We start from the raw sequence: 15,495 nt of genomic DNA, 5'->3' as shown, positions 1-15,495 counted from the left end.
TGGTCATGGGAAATGTAGTGTTTTGAAAGGTTTACATTCTATTGGTTGCGGAAAATTGAGGAGTAAAGAAAAAGAAGTTTAGTCATTGTCTCTACGCCCTTTCTTAGAATTGAAAATTCGTGTTGCGAATGCTTGAAATTAATTATATTATTTGCTAACAACTTTGCGGAAGCTTAACATAAATAAGCAATTCTTTTATTGAAAAATCCAGTACGACGACCTGCTGTGCACTCAGCCAATGTCTTCATCTATCAGTATCTGTTATCAACATTCCAACACACAGATTATATATCCACATATACGTGCCACAATCTACCCCAATCAAACAATAACTAATTACAACACAACAGAGAGGCTCCAAGAAAAGTACTTACATGAACACTTTCAAATGCACAATATTGTCCAAGTATATTCACATGTAAAGCTGATAAACTTCTATAATAAATATATTTTACATTTCATTGGAAAGAGCAGCCACAAAAAAAGGAAATAGTGGCCTCTGTATCTAATAATATTTTAGCAAAAACATATTTGTCACTCCTGATATAGAGAGGGCGACAGTAATACAAAATGTGATTGCTGACATAACCTGCTGACCATTAAAACATATATGGTCTATTTATTTTTTCTTGTATATTTGACTTTTTCTTCAGTGGGTACATCCCAGACTGTAGCAAACCATTCAGGCTGAAAGACCTAGAGCCGGTCCTATACAGGGATGGGGTGCACGCGGGCGAGGCAGTTACTCTGGGTGCTGGTGGCTATGGCAGAGTCGAGCTGGTAAGGATTGTTCTAAAAACTCTACCTTGCATCAATAAAGATGCTGATGTATTCATTGTTGATTATGTACTATTGATTAAATATGCTCTCCAGTTCTGATCACATAATTGGACTCAAAAGGTCCATCTAGTTTAGAGCAAAAACACAGTTCTCTTTACCTAGCTGAGGGTCTCAATGTAGCATTGAAGCACAGAAAAAAATGGACAAATAGATTTATTAGGCTAAGTGATGACCCATCTCAAGTACCACTGACATCCTAGCAACTCTCATGGACTGCAGCAGGGAATGTCCAGTGGACACAGCTCCAAAGGACCATAGTAAGGAGAAGAGGATGGGGGAGAATGAAAGATGTCATAGGTTACCATACATTCTAGCAACCAGCATTAGTAGGCCTTCCACTGTTATTTTGTTCAATGAGGACTGCTTGAGTATTGAGACCTATTATTACATCATTCAGGAGATGGCCCATTTAACCCCATTGCTGCTGCCATCGGCCGCTGAACGTTCGGAGCACTACCTGGCTAGTGCTGCGAACGTTCAACGGCCACTCTTTGGAACGCCCAGCACTGCGCCGAAATAACGGCCACAGTTAAGGCGTTAAAACAAAAATAAGCATCATGAAAAAAAGGGATGTTCAGAAATCCAGGCTTTAGATTCATGAATAATTCACAATGTTATATAATTCCTTTTTGTATAGCATGCTAATCACCCGTGAGTGTATCCAGGCGCTTTGCAAGTGGGCAGGCAGCAGTCTCCCATGAAAAGCCAGGTCTTCAGCTTCTTGTGGAACACAGAAAGCAATGAGGAGGCTTTGATGTGCTGTGGGAGGTCGTTCCATGCTTTGGGGAAGATGTATGAGAAGGCGTGGCCTCCGGTTCTGTTTTTGTGAATGAAGGGTACAAACGAAAGTCCAACTGAGCAGAGGTGCCTGAAAAGTTGATGGAAGTGTATGTAGCGTTGGGGTAGGCAGGTCCTTTGTTGTGTAGTACTTTGTATGTGTGTTAAGAATTTGAACTGAGTGCGTTTGTGTATGGGGAGTCAGTGAAGTCTGTTGATGTAATAAGGTAATGAGGTTGAGTGATGTGGGTGTGACAAGGTAGGTTGAGGATGACTGTTACTGCAGCATTGATGGTCTGGAGCCAGCTCAGGAGCTGTTTGGTGATTCCTGTGTAGAGTGCATTTCCATAGTCAAGGCTGCTGGTTATCAGGGCTGTGTAACTGTGTTCCTGGTGTTCTCTGGTAGCCACTTGAAGATTTTTTGCACTATGCTCAAGTTGTGGAAACACGTGAAGGTCACCACATTTACCTTGACTGTCACGTTGAGCTTGTCATCTAGGAAGCTTCTTAAGTTTCTGTTGTTGGGGTTAGAGTGGAGCCGAGGCCTGTCAGCCACCAGGTGCAATACCAAGCAAAGATTTGCCTTCTAAAGATCACCACTTCAGTCTAGTCAAAGTTGAGCTTGAGGGAGTTAGATCACATCCAAGTGGCTTTTTTGGCCATGCGGATGGATATGTTCGTTTTTGTCTCAGTGCCCCAGCTCCTCCTTACCTGTCAGACACATACCCTCTTCCATATAGTGAAGACTCCATAGTTGTTTTTGTTTTCCTCTTTTTCTGTTTTCCTTCCAGTTGTGACACATTGTTTATGTGTTTCATATAGATATTTTCTTGATTGGCGACCCAGAGATGGAAGCGTTATTGATATACTGAAAACACTTGTTCATGTCTTAATATACTTGGAGTCTCTTTTGAAGATGCTGTAGTAATGTGTGCAAAAATTCAATAAACCTTTTTAAAAGCACATTTTTATTTTCAGGAGTCTTGTCCATCTGGAGTAACAGTTGGGTGTTGTCTGAGTAGGAAAGAATGTTGATGCCGTGTGATCTGGTGAAGTTGGCAAGTGGGGTCATATGGATGTTAAACAATGTTGGGCTGAGAGAGGATCCTTGGGGGACTCCACAGATGAGGTTATTGGCTTCCGACTTATAGGGTGGCATGCTGACTCTTTGTGTTCTTCCTGTGAGGAAGGAACCGATCCAGTTGAGGGCGGGTCCTTGGATGCCTGTTTAATGCAATTTTCCTATCTGGGTTGATGTGGAGACCATGTCGAAGGCAGCTGAGAGGCTAAGCAGGATAAGGGCCACTGTTTCTCTTCATTCTAGGATCACCCTGATGTGGGTTGTTGTTGCGATGAGGGTGGTTGCAGTGCTCTTGTTTGAGTGGTGTCCAGGAGTTGGTGTGTGTCGAGGTAGTGGGTGAATTGCTTAATGTTGGCTTTCTACATGACCTTGGATGGGCAGGGTAGTAGGGAGATTGAGTTGTAGTTTGCTAGCAGGGTGGGATCTGTCAAAGGTTTTTTAAGTAGTGCGTTGACCGCTGCATGTTTCCAGGCCTCCAGAAACAGTGCAGTGGTGAAGGAGGTGTTCAGGATGTGGGTGAGCACTTCGCTTATGGGAGAGGCACCTATAGTGTAGATGTAGCAAGGGAAGGGGTTCGTCAGGGCCACGGAGTGGGTGGTTCCCATGATTTTGGCTGTTTCTTCCATAGTGATTGTTTTCCATATAGCCAGGGTGTTTCTGGGGTTTTTTGGGGGTAGCCTGGAGGCGAGGCTATTCCAATAGGCCTTAGAATCCAACCAGATATCATCAAACATAATTCTGGAAACCTGATTGGTGCGACTGGTTTTGAGATGTCTGTTGGACAGCCTTATCTAACCTATCTTGACTCAATAAACTGTCTGCTAAAGTAGTATGATGGGAATGCGCAAATTGTCTGAGAAAAATGTACAAACCGTTTAAAGCACCCAAAAGGTGCTGCAACCCGGACAACCAGAAAACACAGATACAGGCACTTTTTTCCTGTTTGTTCTTGTATCAGACCTACTTAGATGGCTGGTATAGCTATATAATTCAAAGGTTGCTGTGGCTATTTTGATGTCAAGTTTGTGTGGCTATCTCCTTCAACGTTTGGTGCGGCCGTCTCCTGTGAAGCATGTCATGACTAAAACTAATGAGAAGGATGTTCATATCTCCTTCAAAGGTTGGACTAGCTTCCTTCTTCAAACATTGCTGCGGCTATCTTCTTCAGAGGTTGATAAGAGAATTTGGCTCATCAATACATATATACAAATCTACAAACCTACAACAGATGTAGAGTCCTGTCCCTGCAAAGCCTGGCTTTAGCAACTCAAGGAATTTTGAGTAGAGACATATTAGAATATCTCAGTAGTATATGGTAGGGCTGCATCGACAGAGCCGTTTGCTAAGGTAACGAAGAACCGTGCCATGGATACAGCAATGTATCACACGCAGTAATTTAAAATGTACTCTAGTCTGAATTAGCCTGAAGCTAGCGTAAGAGAGAGGTGAAGCATGGGGCACAGTACAGCTCGAGAAAGCTTGATTTTGGAGAATTTGTAATCTTTGTGTAAGGTACTAACTGATGCAGAGGTAAACTGGATTACAGTAATCTACATGGTCTTCGATTAAAGTGGAAGCCGCAGACCGAAGACCCTCAAAAGTAAGAATAGAACTACCTTGTACAATTTGCGTAGCTGGTAGGTGCAAGGGGAGGTAACAACTGCTACTTGGGAAGTTGTTTCCAAATTAGAGTCAGTCTTAAACACCAAGATGCTTTACTTGTAGACCAGAAGGGGGAATCCTAGATACATTCCGTCACCAATCACAAAACCTAATTTGTCCCCCAATATTTAGGTTGAGACAAATTTGGCCCCTGCCAGTCGCTCACATCCAGTAGGCAGTTTGTAAGTGTAGAGGGCTAAATGCTAGGTTTGTTGAGCTGTATTAGGGTCTATATTATATACATTTCATATGCATATACACATGTAGGGAATTGGAACCCAAATAAACAGATTAAAGCAGTTTATGGTTGGACATACAGATAAAGTTGTATAAAACATCATGAATTAAATTTGGGAGATGATTTGTGCTTCATTGGCCAATAAAGTTGAAATCCAGGCAATAACTTGCATATTTACCTAGCCACAAGAAGTCTGTCCAGCAGGATATGATAGTCCACAGTGTCAACCACAGCTGACAGATCTAATAAAAGCAGTGCAATGACACTGACCCCTCCTCCGTTGTAGATTATTACTTCTTTACCTGCGTAGTCTGATGTCACGGGCTGCATTGTTCGATTGCTCTAGTGTTTGATTGTTGTGATATGTCAATAATGTTTTAGTATACGTCTACTGGAGCCTGTCATCATAGTGTCTGGAAGAGGTCCAGACATTTGCTGGTGCAGAAAAGTGCAGTTACAAGTGTTCTACATTCATATCTCTCATGATGGGGTACTACTCTTCCCCACATCCATGACATGCACACCTAGCATGTATCTACACAACACCATGCAGATGGGCACTATAACTTCTACCCCAAACTGCATATTAGACTCCATATGTTCACACAGCTGAACAAACTGCAGGCACAGTGAAAATGTGGGGAAGTGTAGTACCCTGGGGAGTTTTGGGTGCCAACCTCCAGGTTCTCCAGGGTATTGTGGTTATTAACAACAATACTCAGGCAAACCTTGTGGTTATCTCTCACAGTACTCAGGTGAACCCTGTGGTTGTCACCCACAATACTCAGGAGAACCTTGTGGGTATCATCCACAACTAAACAGTGTACCACTCTTCTCCACATTTTCACTCCATGGAGTACTACTCCCTCTTGCAACCACTCACAACATGGTGCTTACCTTCTCCAACATTGCACCCATACAACTTCTCACAACAAGTTGTTCCTGTTTCTCAACTTAGCACACTATGGGACACTCTCCCATGCAATTTCTCATGACAGGGTCCTACTCTCCCCATCGTAGCACAACACGGGGTGCTCCTCGTGCAACTTCTCATGACAGAGTTCTACACTTCTCCAACTTCGCCTACTCATCGCATGCAACCTCTAGTGACCGGGGATTGCTCCTTCCCCAGTCTGCATCAAACACATTCAACTGTACTACAATTTTATGTTTCGCAATGGGGTACTAATCTTCCCCAGATGCACAACACTTGGACACACACAACCACTTTGCACCTACATAACAACATGAAGATGGGTACTACACCCTCTTCCCCAGGCTGCTAACATGGCTTAACATTGCAGTATAATGCTGACTCAGTACGGGGAACAGCCTTTACAACGCGGGCATTACCACGCGCTGCCATTACTACGCTGCTTTTACAACGCAAGTCGTTTCAACGACTTGCGCAGGAGGGCACTGTTGGCAAAGGAATAGTCTAATTTTCTATTCCAACACCTTCCCCACTGTCAACGTGGGCTGGAAAATTAAACTATTCCACTATCCAGCCCATACAGTGCAAGTCTTTGTAACCACTTGCGTTGTAAAAACAGCGTTGTAATGGCACGCATGATAATAGCCCACGTTGTAGTGACATACATCCACTCAGTACTCCCAAAATAACCAACAACTGGATAATTGAAACTTCCAAACATGTCTTGCAGTGCTGAGCATTCAGCTCACCACAACCATTAATATAAACTTAAATTCCCAAACAACAGAAGTTAACTTACACAGAAACTTACCCAACACACGACACTGCAAACAACTGGAGCGTAAATGGACTCAGGACCCTCCAAAGGCATGAACTAGTCTGTTCCACAGTTGACTTAATAGAGAAATCATACTGTACACACACCACTGCTACTCCTTATGTCACACTTGAACTTATTGCTTCCTGAAGTGCCATGGGTCATTTCAGAGTTGTACATACTAAAAAGGAGACTTCCTGTATCCTTCCACTGTTTCCAGAACACCCCTCCACAGCGCGGCCCTTATAACACGGTCTCCATAGCACTGTCCTTAAACTTGGGAGTATTCACTGGGACATATCATCACTTTACAACTCCCTTTATCTGGTTCCTTGTCCTTGCCTGACCTTGCCTGTCCTCCTCACTGGGCTGCTCCCACCCAGCAGTCTGAGCTGACACCACTCTATGGTGGACTTGAGTGTGGGTGGCCTCAGACCAGTCTTCCCCGGTGAAGGGACCACTTTCCTTCTTGCGACAGGCCTCCTCCTCCACCAAAAATGACTCCCAGCTGCCACCAGAGTCTTGGTTCATTTCACACAGGCCACAAGAATATTGTAGGACGGGGTAAGTTCTTCATAGAAGAACCTGGAGCCACTGAGGTTGGAGATAAGTTCTTTATTTCATCTGAGGCTCTTTGGTTGCAGTAACAGCAGGTTGGTACTTCCAGAGCTCAATCCTTCTTCCAAGCTCCCAGTACAGACCGCACACTAACATTCTGTGACGTCACTCACTCTCAGCATTCCAGACACCAGCTCAGGCACACAGGGAGTGGGGTCACACAGGATACTACACCCGGCCGGTGGTCAAGCATTCCTTAGAAAGATGGTGAAAGTGGCCAACATGTACTATTATTCAATAATGCTTGTGGTGTGGTGTGATGCTGGAAGGCAATCTAATTCTATTTATCTGGTTCCAGTAACTAGATCCTTACCTGTGCTGGAGTGTGCCTCTCTTGCTGCTCCCGCCCAGGACGGGCGTTGGGGCGCTGACCTGGAGGGGTGGCGCTGACCTCGGGGGCAGGGGTGGGTAGTTCTGGGTTCAGCAATAACTTACGATTGCTCCATCTTTCAGTCAACAATACAAATGTCAAGCTAACACTTGTGATTAATGTTCCTGCTAGAGAGAGAGAGAGAGACTGGAGTTTTGTCTTGTAGCAGTTTTCACTTGCCATAAAGTTAGGCAGAGAGTTAATATGCCTGCTGCAAAGAACAGGTCTGTATTTTGTGTGAATATCAGAGTGTATTAGAAAAGCCAGCCCTTATGAGTGCTTTAAAACAAATTAAATGTACGTGAGAGAGGAGCTATGGAGACGCGAGTAGCACTTTTGTCTGGTGGTAGTGAGGAAATCTGAGGAGTAGGTCATGGACAGGGAGGGGTTTGGGGGGGGGAGGGGGGGTGCGCCAAAAATGACTGTCGCACCAGGCGCAACCAGTGCTAAAGCCGGGCTCTCACCCTGCACCTTTCTCTATTGTTACCCCAGGTGCTAACATATTTGCGGGCATATTATCAAGAAACGGCGTTAAAATTATTGCCGCTTTAGCAGCAGAAAACTGCCGTTAAAGCGGCGATAATGGGCTTGATAATACGCCCTGGAGAATTCCAATAGAAGCCCATGTTCTGGTGTGAACCTGGGCTTCTATTGGAATTCTCAAGGACATATTATCAAGCCCATTATCGCCGCTTTAACTGCAGTTTTCTGCCGCTAAAGCGGCGATAATTTTAACGCCCTTCTTGATAATATGCCCCCAAGTATCTGTTACTAAGCCTACAGACAGAGCTAAGGATTGTAGGTCTCATGGAGGCGTCGAGACCATCTGCATTGTTCCACTCATGTATCTTTGAAACTTTACATTCACTCACCAAACAGCTGACTGCCAGCGAAACGGCTCATCAATCCTGTTTAGGAACAAACAACTCAGAACATAAATCACAGCATCACATTATGTATCAGAGAAACTTCAACTATCAATGACAAGGTACAGGAAGCAAGGTGCAAACATGAAGTACAAAAAAATGGTGTGAAGATAAAATACAACTACTGCATTCAATTTCCTTCACAATCACTCTGCAGAAGGCTTCCTAAGTCTATCTCCAAAACAACATTTCATAAGAGGGCTTTGGGAAAGATGTTTAACATTTTCAAAATAAAACTACTCTTGCAGTGTCTGATCACTTTTCCAACGTCCTTGGAACAAATTGCAAAGTTGAGGTTCCTTCAACCTAGGTCTCAGGTTTGGAAGGAGCTATTTCTGTAAAATGATCTAGTAAGGGACCTGAATAAACAAACTGAGATGTAACCTTTACCATAAAGGTAGGAATAGTCAAGTGTTAGTGGTTTTAGAATAAGAATGATCAAAGCCCTTTAATTGTTTGGCAAACTGAGCCTGAGTCCCAGTATAGAGCAGAGATGTGTTAGTGTATATGTGGTCAAGGTTTTTGTAGAAGTGAAGGGGAGATGCACGCCTTCAGCTCCGCGACAGGAGAAACCTACTCAAGAGTTGGGTTGGCAGTCGAGCCTTTTCTAGAGGGGAGGGTTCACAGTGGTGAATGATTCATTTTCAGAGGTTTCTAGGAGAAGGATAAGTTCAGAATCCTTGTGAAATATTATCAAACAGTTTTTAAAATAACCAGCCGTATTTATTTAATTTTCCTTTGTGGTCGTCTGTTGAATAACCCCTCCTCCGCCCCCCCCCCCTCCCAACCTGGCCACACCGCTCTTACCTGCACGGGCTATGGCTGAAAATGACAAAGGCTGATCCAGTAGATGTCGACAGCAGATTGTGTGATGTTGCATCATTATTGTACCGTGACGTTGTCATAGGAAAATGGAGTCATGTTTCAACTGGATTGAATGGAAGTTCAAAAAAGAATGGAAGGAAGGAAATACATACTTGTGGCTTATGTAGTAAAGTAGGATACACTGAGTAGTCTATTAAAGAAAATGACTGGACAATTGCTACTGGTGCTAAATATGGTCTCAAGAATATAGGGCGCAATTTATATTTCGGTGGATGGCTTGTTTCTCCATAAATTACTCCATCGCCCTGATGGAGATGTTGCCTGCCGAATTTACAAGCTGGCGGTCATTTCTAAAGCATTGCCAGACTTTTCGCAGTTTGGTGCAGGGCTCCAGTAACATGATGAAGCATCGCATCAAACTGTTTTCTTTAATCAGTAAAAAAAAAAAAATTACTGAAGCTGGATTTTCTTTTTGAAAATACAAAGAGAAACCCCCCTCACCATGGGAGTAATCTCCCATGGCTAGGGTGACATTTTGTGTTTTTTATTATCCCTTCCACCAAGGTTTGCCTGGCTGGGACGTACAGTAAAAAAATGATAATATGTGTTCCCATCCTAATTGTGGGGACGGACATACAGCCAATTCTTCAATGGCCCTTACTCCGTCTGAGAGTTTGGCTATGGCAATGATGGAGTAGTCACTGTCATAGGGCAAACATATTGTCATTCCTTCCCGCATTTAAATCGGGTGTGCTGACCACTATGTTGGTGGGGAGGGAATCCGTTGCTATTGTGACAAGAGTTCCCTCTCTGACAACTTATTAATCGGCCCCTTAGTCTTTATGAGTCAGGGGTGATGAGAAAAATCTGTGCCTTGGAGGCAGTGATCATGTCTAGAAACAGAGATGTGCCTGGTAGAGGTTAAGCGTTTAACAGTGGACAATGTTAGGGTTGTCGTCATTGAAAGAGCCCAGGAGGACCATTACTGTGAGAAGAACTTAGGGGCATATTAGCAAGAACCTCGTTAAAATTATCGCTGTTTTAGCGGCAAGAAACTGCCGCTAAAAAGGCGATAATGGGCTTGCTAATATGCGTTATAGAATTCCAATAGAAGCCCAGGTTAGATGTCCTGCACATCTAACCTGGGCTTTTATTTGAATTCTATAACGCAAATTAGCAAGCCCATTATTGCCGTTTTAGCAGCAGTTTCTTGCCGCTAAAACGGCGATAATTTTAACGAGGTTCTTGCTAATATGCCCCTAATATTGTTGTGAATGTGCTGATGGTTGCAGGTAAGTCAGAAGACGAAATAACCAGAATGTTAATGACAGGTAGCGTGAGTCGGGGAATGAGGCTGCACATATACCAACGTAGGTTGAGTTGAATATGGGGATGAGGAATTTGCAGTTACGTCTTTACGGTCTTTGAATACAACGCTTGCTGTGATGCTAAGCACTAAGTACTAACCTCTGTGGCCTACATGCGCTCCTCAAGCGCTCTTACTACAAATGATGCTTTCTTATCTGAGGAGATTCGCTGTAAAAAAACTCATCTAGTGTAAATTCGCAGGTGACCTGCAGGGCGTGGAGACCAGGAGGTTATTTGGCCCTCAAGAAAGTCAGCAAGGAGCACATCGTCCGGAGCCGTCAGCAAGAGCATATTTGGACAGAGCGAAGGGTGCTTCAGCGGAGTCGATCGCCGTTCATTGTCAGGTAATGCGCACAGGCCCGCGGGGAGATGGTGAAGTCTGGAGTGGAGGCTTTTGCCAGGGAGCTCACAACAGAGACCTCAGCATACATCTCTACCTCCACCACTACCGTATGAACCTAGCTGTAGAGCTATCCAATGATACCTCTTAAATGCCCATTGATACTTATGGATCTCGGATGCTCTTTGTTTTACTTCTGAATGGAAATGTCCTGATTTGCTGGACCCTAAGGTTTGCTGGTGAGTCAGGCTCTTCCTGGGCATTGGTTGATTAGAGGGGAGCTCCTCACTCATTGCCATTCTCCTAGTCAAATGCATGGAGTTTCACGAAAGGTCGCCAGAGCTCCTTCATTAGGTATTTTAAGTAGGGTCGGCCATCTTGAATGTGGAAATTGAACGAGCATCAATAGAAAATAGTTAATGGAGTTAAGAAGCAGGAATATGTCATGTTCTGCTTCTGTAAGATTCAGCTGTGTTGTTGGAAGCAGTAGCAATCAAGCTGGAGGTGTGCAGAACCCTCAGTGTCTACTTCAAACTTGGGCTCAGATTAGCAAACAAATGCACAGCCCTAGATTGTACTTGTGTGCATCCTCACTCGTTGCACCATCAGCAGATATGGGCCATGCACAAAAGGGAGAGTAGCAGGGAAATACTGAGCACCTTTTAAAGATGCTACTAGGTGTTTACCTGCACACACTCTCTTTTTTGAAGGGTTATACCAGCATCCAGCAAGGACCATCTTTCCTGGGATGGTTGGGTGACCTGAATCCCACTGATTAATGGTGCATACCCCTTTAGCCTTTGGAGAATTTCTGGAATCCCATCTGTGTGGACGCAGACAGAGTTTGTGTCTGTGCATGAAGGGAGGACAGCACATGAGTGCCCTCTGGAATAATCCCAATTTTCTTGCAACCCCTTCTTGGAGATTGTAACTATCCTCAACATATCTCCCCAGGACCCACACGCCCATACCTGGGGCAAAGGAGATTCTCTGATATTTAGGAACATATCTATATGGAAATGAGGAAACACTCCAGTTAGAATAAATGTGTTTTGGGTAAGCGCTCATGCCTTTACGGGCTCTTTCACAGTCCTTACTAGAATAAAGAGTTGCATCCTCCTCATTTGAAAAAGTGAGTGCCTTTGGTGCAGGGCACGCAGATTCCTCAATCATGTCTTTGTGATGGAAGTAAGACAAGGCTGGTTATCGCTCTCTCTTCTCTTAGATTGTTTCAGACTTTCAAGGACAACAAGTACGTGTACCTGGCCCTCGAGTTCTGCGAAGGAGGAGAGCTGTGGACAAAGCTGCGGGAGGTGTAAGTCTCACTTGTTTCCTGAATTTTTCCCTGGTGCAATTTTGGAGATGGTCATGAGCATCACAAAGACGCTCCAGGGGTTTCCAGCATTGCTGTATGGCAGGTCTTTGTGAATACATTATGAGCTGGTTGGTGTAAATCTGAGCAGCTCCAGGTATGTTCACCATTGTGTGGTGCCAGATCTGTGAGAATATTCAATAGGAAGCTGATATAACCCTGAGTTGGTCCAGGTTCCTTTAGCATTCCACTATCCCACATCTGCCTGAATACACCATAAGACAGTCTGTGTGAATCTGAGCTTCGGCAGGCATCTTCATCGCTGAGTTTTGGCAAATCTGTAAGAATATTTCATGAGCCGGCGCGTGTAAATCTGAGTTGTTCCAGGCAGTTTCTCCATTAGGTCTCATTAGGTCTCATTAGGCCCTTCTGAAATTCCTACACATTTACCTCCAGAAGTATACATAGATTCATTTATTTAGAGATACAATCATATTTCTTTTTATAATAACACATTTTATTAGGTTATTTTGCACTATGAGGGGCACAAGCCCCACAACGACCTGTGAGGGCGAAAGGATACTATTTGCACCAATAACCACATTTATGTTGATAAACAGTGCCAGCCAAACATGCAGGTGAAACAATATGAACATTATGCAGACAGTTTTCGACCCCCACAGTAGGATATATGGCATGTCGGATTCAGTGTATACAACTTAGCAGGGCAACAGTGGTCCATATCGATATAACATAGGGTGATAGATGTCAGGGATTGAGGGGTGCCATTCAGGAATCACCTCAGGTAGAGGAGGAAGGTCAATTCCTCGATATGTCACCCACCGAGTGCAAATCTTACGATGTTTTGTGGATACAATCATATTTCTAAACAAATCGATGTATTTAAGTCTGGGCTGCCTGCCCCGCCTCAATCTGAAGCAGGAGACGAAAGCCAGGCAGTAAATCAACTTTCTGCGATGTCTCATGCGGTGCAGGGCCTACGTTTCTAAAGCCCCTCATTGCCAGTGTAGTCTATGGTGGTACCCACTGTAGGCCAGTGACGCTGCCAGCATCATGAATTCAGGTGTCGGAGTCTGCAGCCCTGCGTGAGGCCAGACGTCTGCCATTCACAGGCACAGATCCCACCCATTCCCATTCGTCACATGGGAGGAGTGGAAGCAAACAGGTGGGATTTGGCGCCTTGTCCTCAGTAATGCTAAGTGTTATAAAGCTAATTTTGTGTTTGTATATTTTGCTGAGGCCCATGGTCACGCTAACCCCTGTACCCTTCCGACAACCCCCCACCCCCACTGTGACACCCCAGGCCCTGGCTGCAGGTTGCTGGTCCTCTTAGCAGTGGAGCTGCTGCATTTCTTCCCCTGCAACATTGATCCAAAAGACAAGCAGGGTTTTTGTTCCCTTGGGAAGTTGATCTAAATATCCAAGTCAAGCGCAAAGGTAGAAATATGATCTTTTAGTAAAGACGTTTACATGCTGTATGGCGATAAAACTGGCCCAATCTTCATGCCCTTGACATTAATGCCAAAAACATGGATTGATTTACAAACAATGAATGTTACAAAGTTCAAGGTGATGCATGCCAGTGATTTAGTTCCTCTTTTATTTCACATTTTACTTCATCATGCATTCCAGAAGGGTGTTAGCTATTTCATCATGTTGTATTTATAGTTTGTACATCTTATTACTCTTGTATAATGCATACTTTGAGTCATGACAGGTGTCATGAAGCGCTTTGATTTAGAGCTCTGACGCTGAGGCTGAAGGCAACGCAAAGTGCCTGTCAGTGGGTTGGCCTCTCTGCAGAGCACACAGAACAATGGTCAAGTATTCACGGCCGGACTGGGAACAGCAGCCAGCCCTGGCTGATTGTTGCTCGACCGGCCCTGGGAGCAGAGGGCAAGGGGCATTGGTGCTAGTGAGAAGCACCGTTCCCGCTTTTGTAACAGGGGGCTGATATTGCAGCACTGCTGGCAAACCGGTCCCCAGTAACAAAACTGGCCCCCACAGGTACAAATCCGGCCCCCACCCTTCTGGTCCACCAGGGAAACTTGCGGCGCCCGCTACGGCCAATCTGGCCCTGTATGTATTCAAGTTGAAATTGAAATTCTGTGTAAATGTGTGTGAAGGAGGCACACAGATGTCAACATGTTTACAAGGCGGAAGTAAAATAAAATAAAGTGTTTGAATGTCAGTGAGGGGAGTGTATGTTTAGAAGTGGTGAAGTGAGGGAGATGAGAGGAAGTACATTCAGGGGAGAGTGAAAAAATGATGCTGAAGTGGAAAGAGATGCTGAAGATGTGCGGATGGACAAGATGTGGAGAGAAAACGGTCATACATATCAAACATAAAGCGTACATAACTGAAGGCCAATATTCCTTCCACAGGCCTCAATAATATTTAATTCACAATCTCACAATTTCAGAATAATGCTAATTATTTATAACAAATCGTTGTTGTTTCTTATTTATCTTAAACAGCTTACAACCAATGACAACGCCAATAGTACAGGCAGGTTTTAGCTCTGTGTCAGTTGTTGTGTTATATATCTGGATGCAATTACATCTCAGAGGGATACTGAAATACTGTTCGGGTGGCACACTTTGGCCATTACAGAAATGTATTTTACAAGTTCCCTTTTAAGGAGCCCCACTTTTTAAATTCCACTAAAAGACCTGTCTGCACACATTTCAATATGACTGTTTGCGCTCGGCAGCTCTGGGTGCTTCCAGAAGCCTGGCCAAAACATTTTCTTTCAAAGTCAATGCCGCATGCAGTTCAAGACACTGACCAAGCACACACTTTAAAGGGCCTGAAGTTGTTGCACATTACAGTAACTGTTGAACATATTAATGCAGTAAGATATGGACCAATTTTTAATGTGTTTGATAATTTAAGACTATACGTTCCCACCTTGCTTTCTCACTAAATTAATTTGCTTTAAAATGCACCATTTGTTAACCTGTTTCAATTTATTCTTGGGCGGAGGACACCTTCCCCCATGGACTCCATGTTTGCCCATTAAGCTTGCTTCGCTCTCTATATAAAAGTCATACCCTACTATTACGCTCACCACTTTCAAATATCACCAGCCGCCACTGGTTTCAGGAATAATGGCAAGTCTGTGTGAGTATTTCATGAAACAGATGGTGTAAACCTCACCTGCGCCAGGTATTTTTGGCATTGTGCCTTGCCACGTCTGTGTGAATCATCCATGATATGGTAGGTGTAAGTTTGAGCTGCTTCAAAGAGCTACCTCAGTCATAATGTGTTGGTGAATCAGTGTATTTAGGCAATTATATTTTCTTTGTTACAGGTGCTGACATGGAAAGGGTAAATATAGCATAATCAAAAAGTGTAAAGAACAGT

The 15,495-nt window shown here is 44.0% G+C and overlaps 1 protein-coding gene across 1 annotated transcript in view; it reads left to right on the top strand.

Moving 5' to 3' along the window:
* Positions 1 to 15,495, top strand: part of LOC144762010 (cGMP-dependent protein kinase 2-like) — a 243,369-nt gene that overhangs the window by 177,271 nt on the left and 50,603 nt on the right. The window contains exons 13-15 of the mRNA XM_078647174.1: positions 654 to 780; positions 10,658 to 10,800; positions 12,022 to 12,111. Coding sequence (XP_078503300.1) covers positions 654 to 780; positions 10,658 to 10,800; positions 12,022 to 12,111 — 360 coding nt within the window. The remainder of the gene's footprint in view (positions 1 to 653; positions 781 to 10,657; positions 10,801 to 12,021; positions 12,112 to 15,495) is intronic.

Source organism: Lissotriton helveticus, chromosome 6, assembly GCF_964261635.1.
Source record: "Lissotriton helveticus chromosome 6, aLisHel1.1, whole genome shotgun sequence".
NCBI lineage: Eukaryota > Metazoa > Chordata > Amphibia > Caudata > Salamandridae > Lissotriton > Lissotriton helveticus.
Note: the sequence above shows the minus strand (reverse complement) of the source record. Positions and strands in the feature narration are given on the sequence as shown.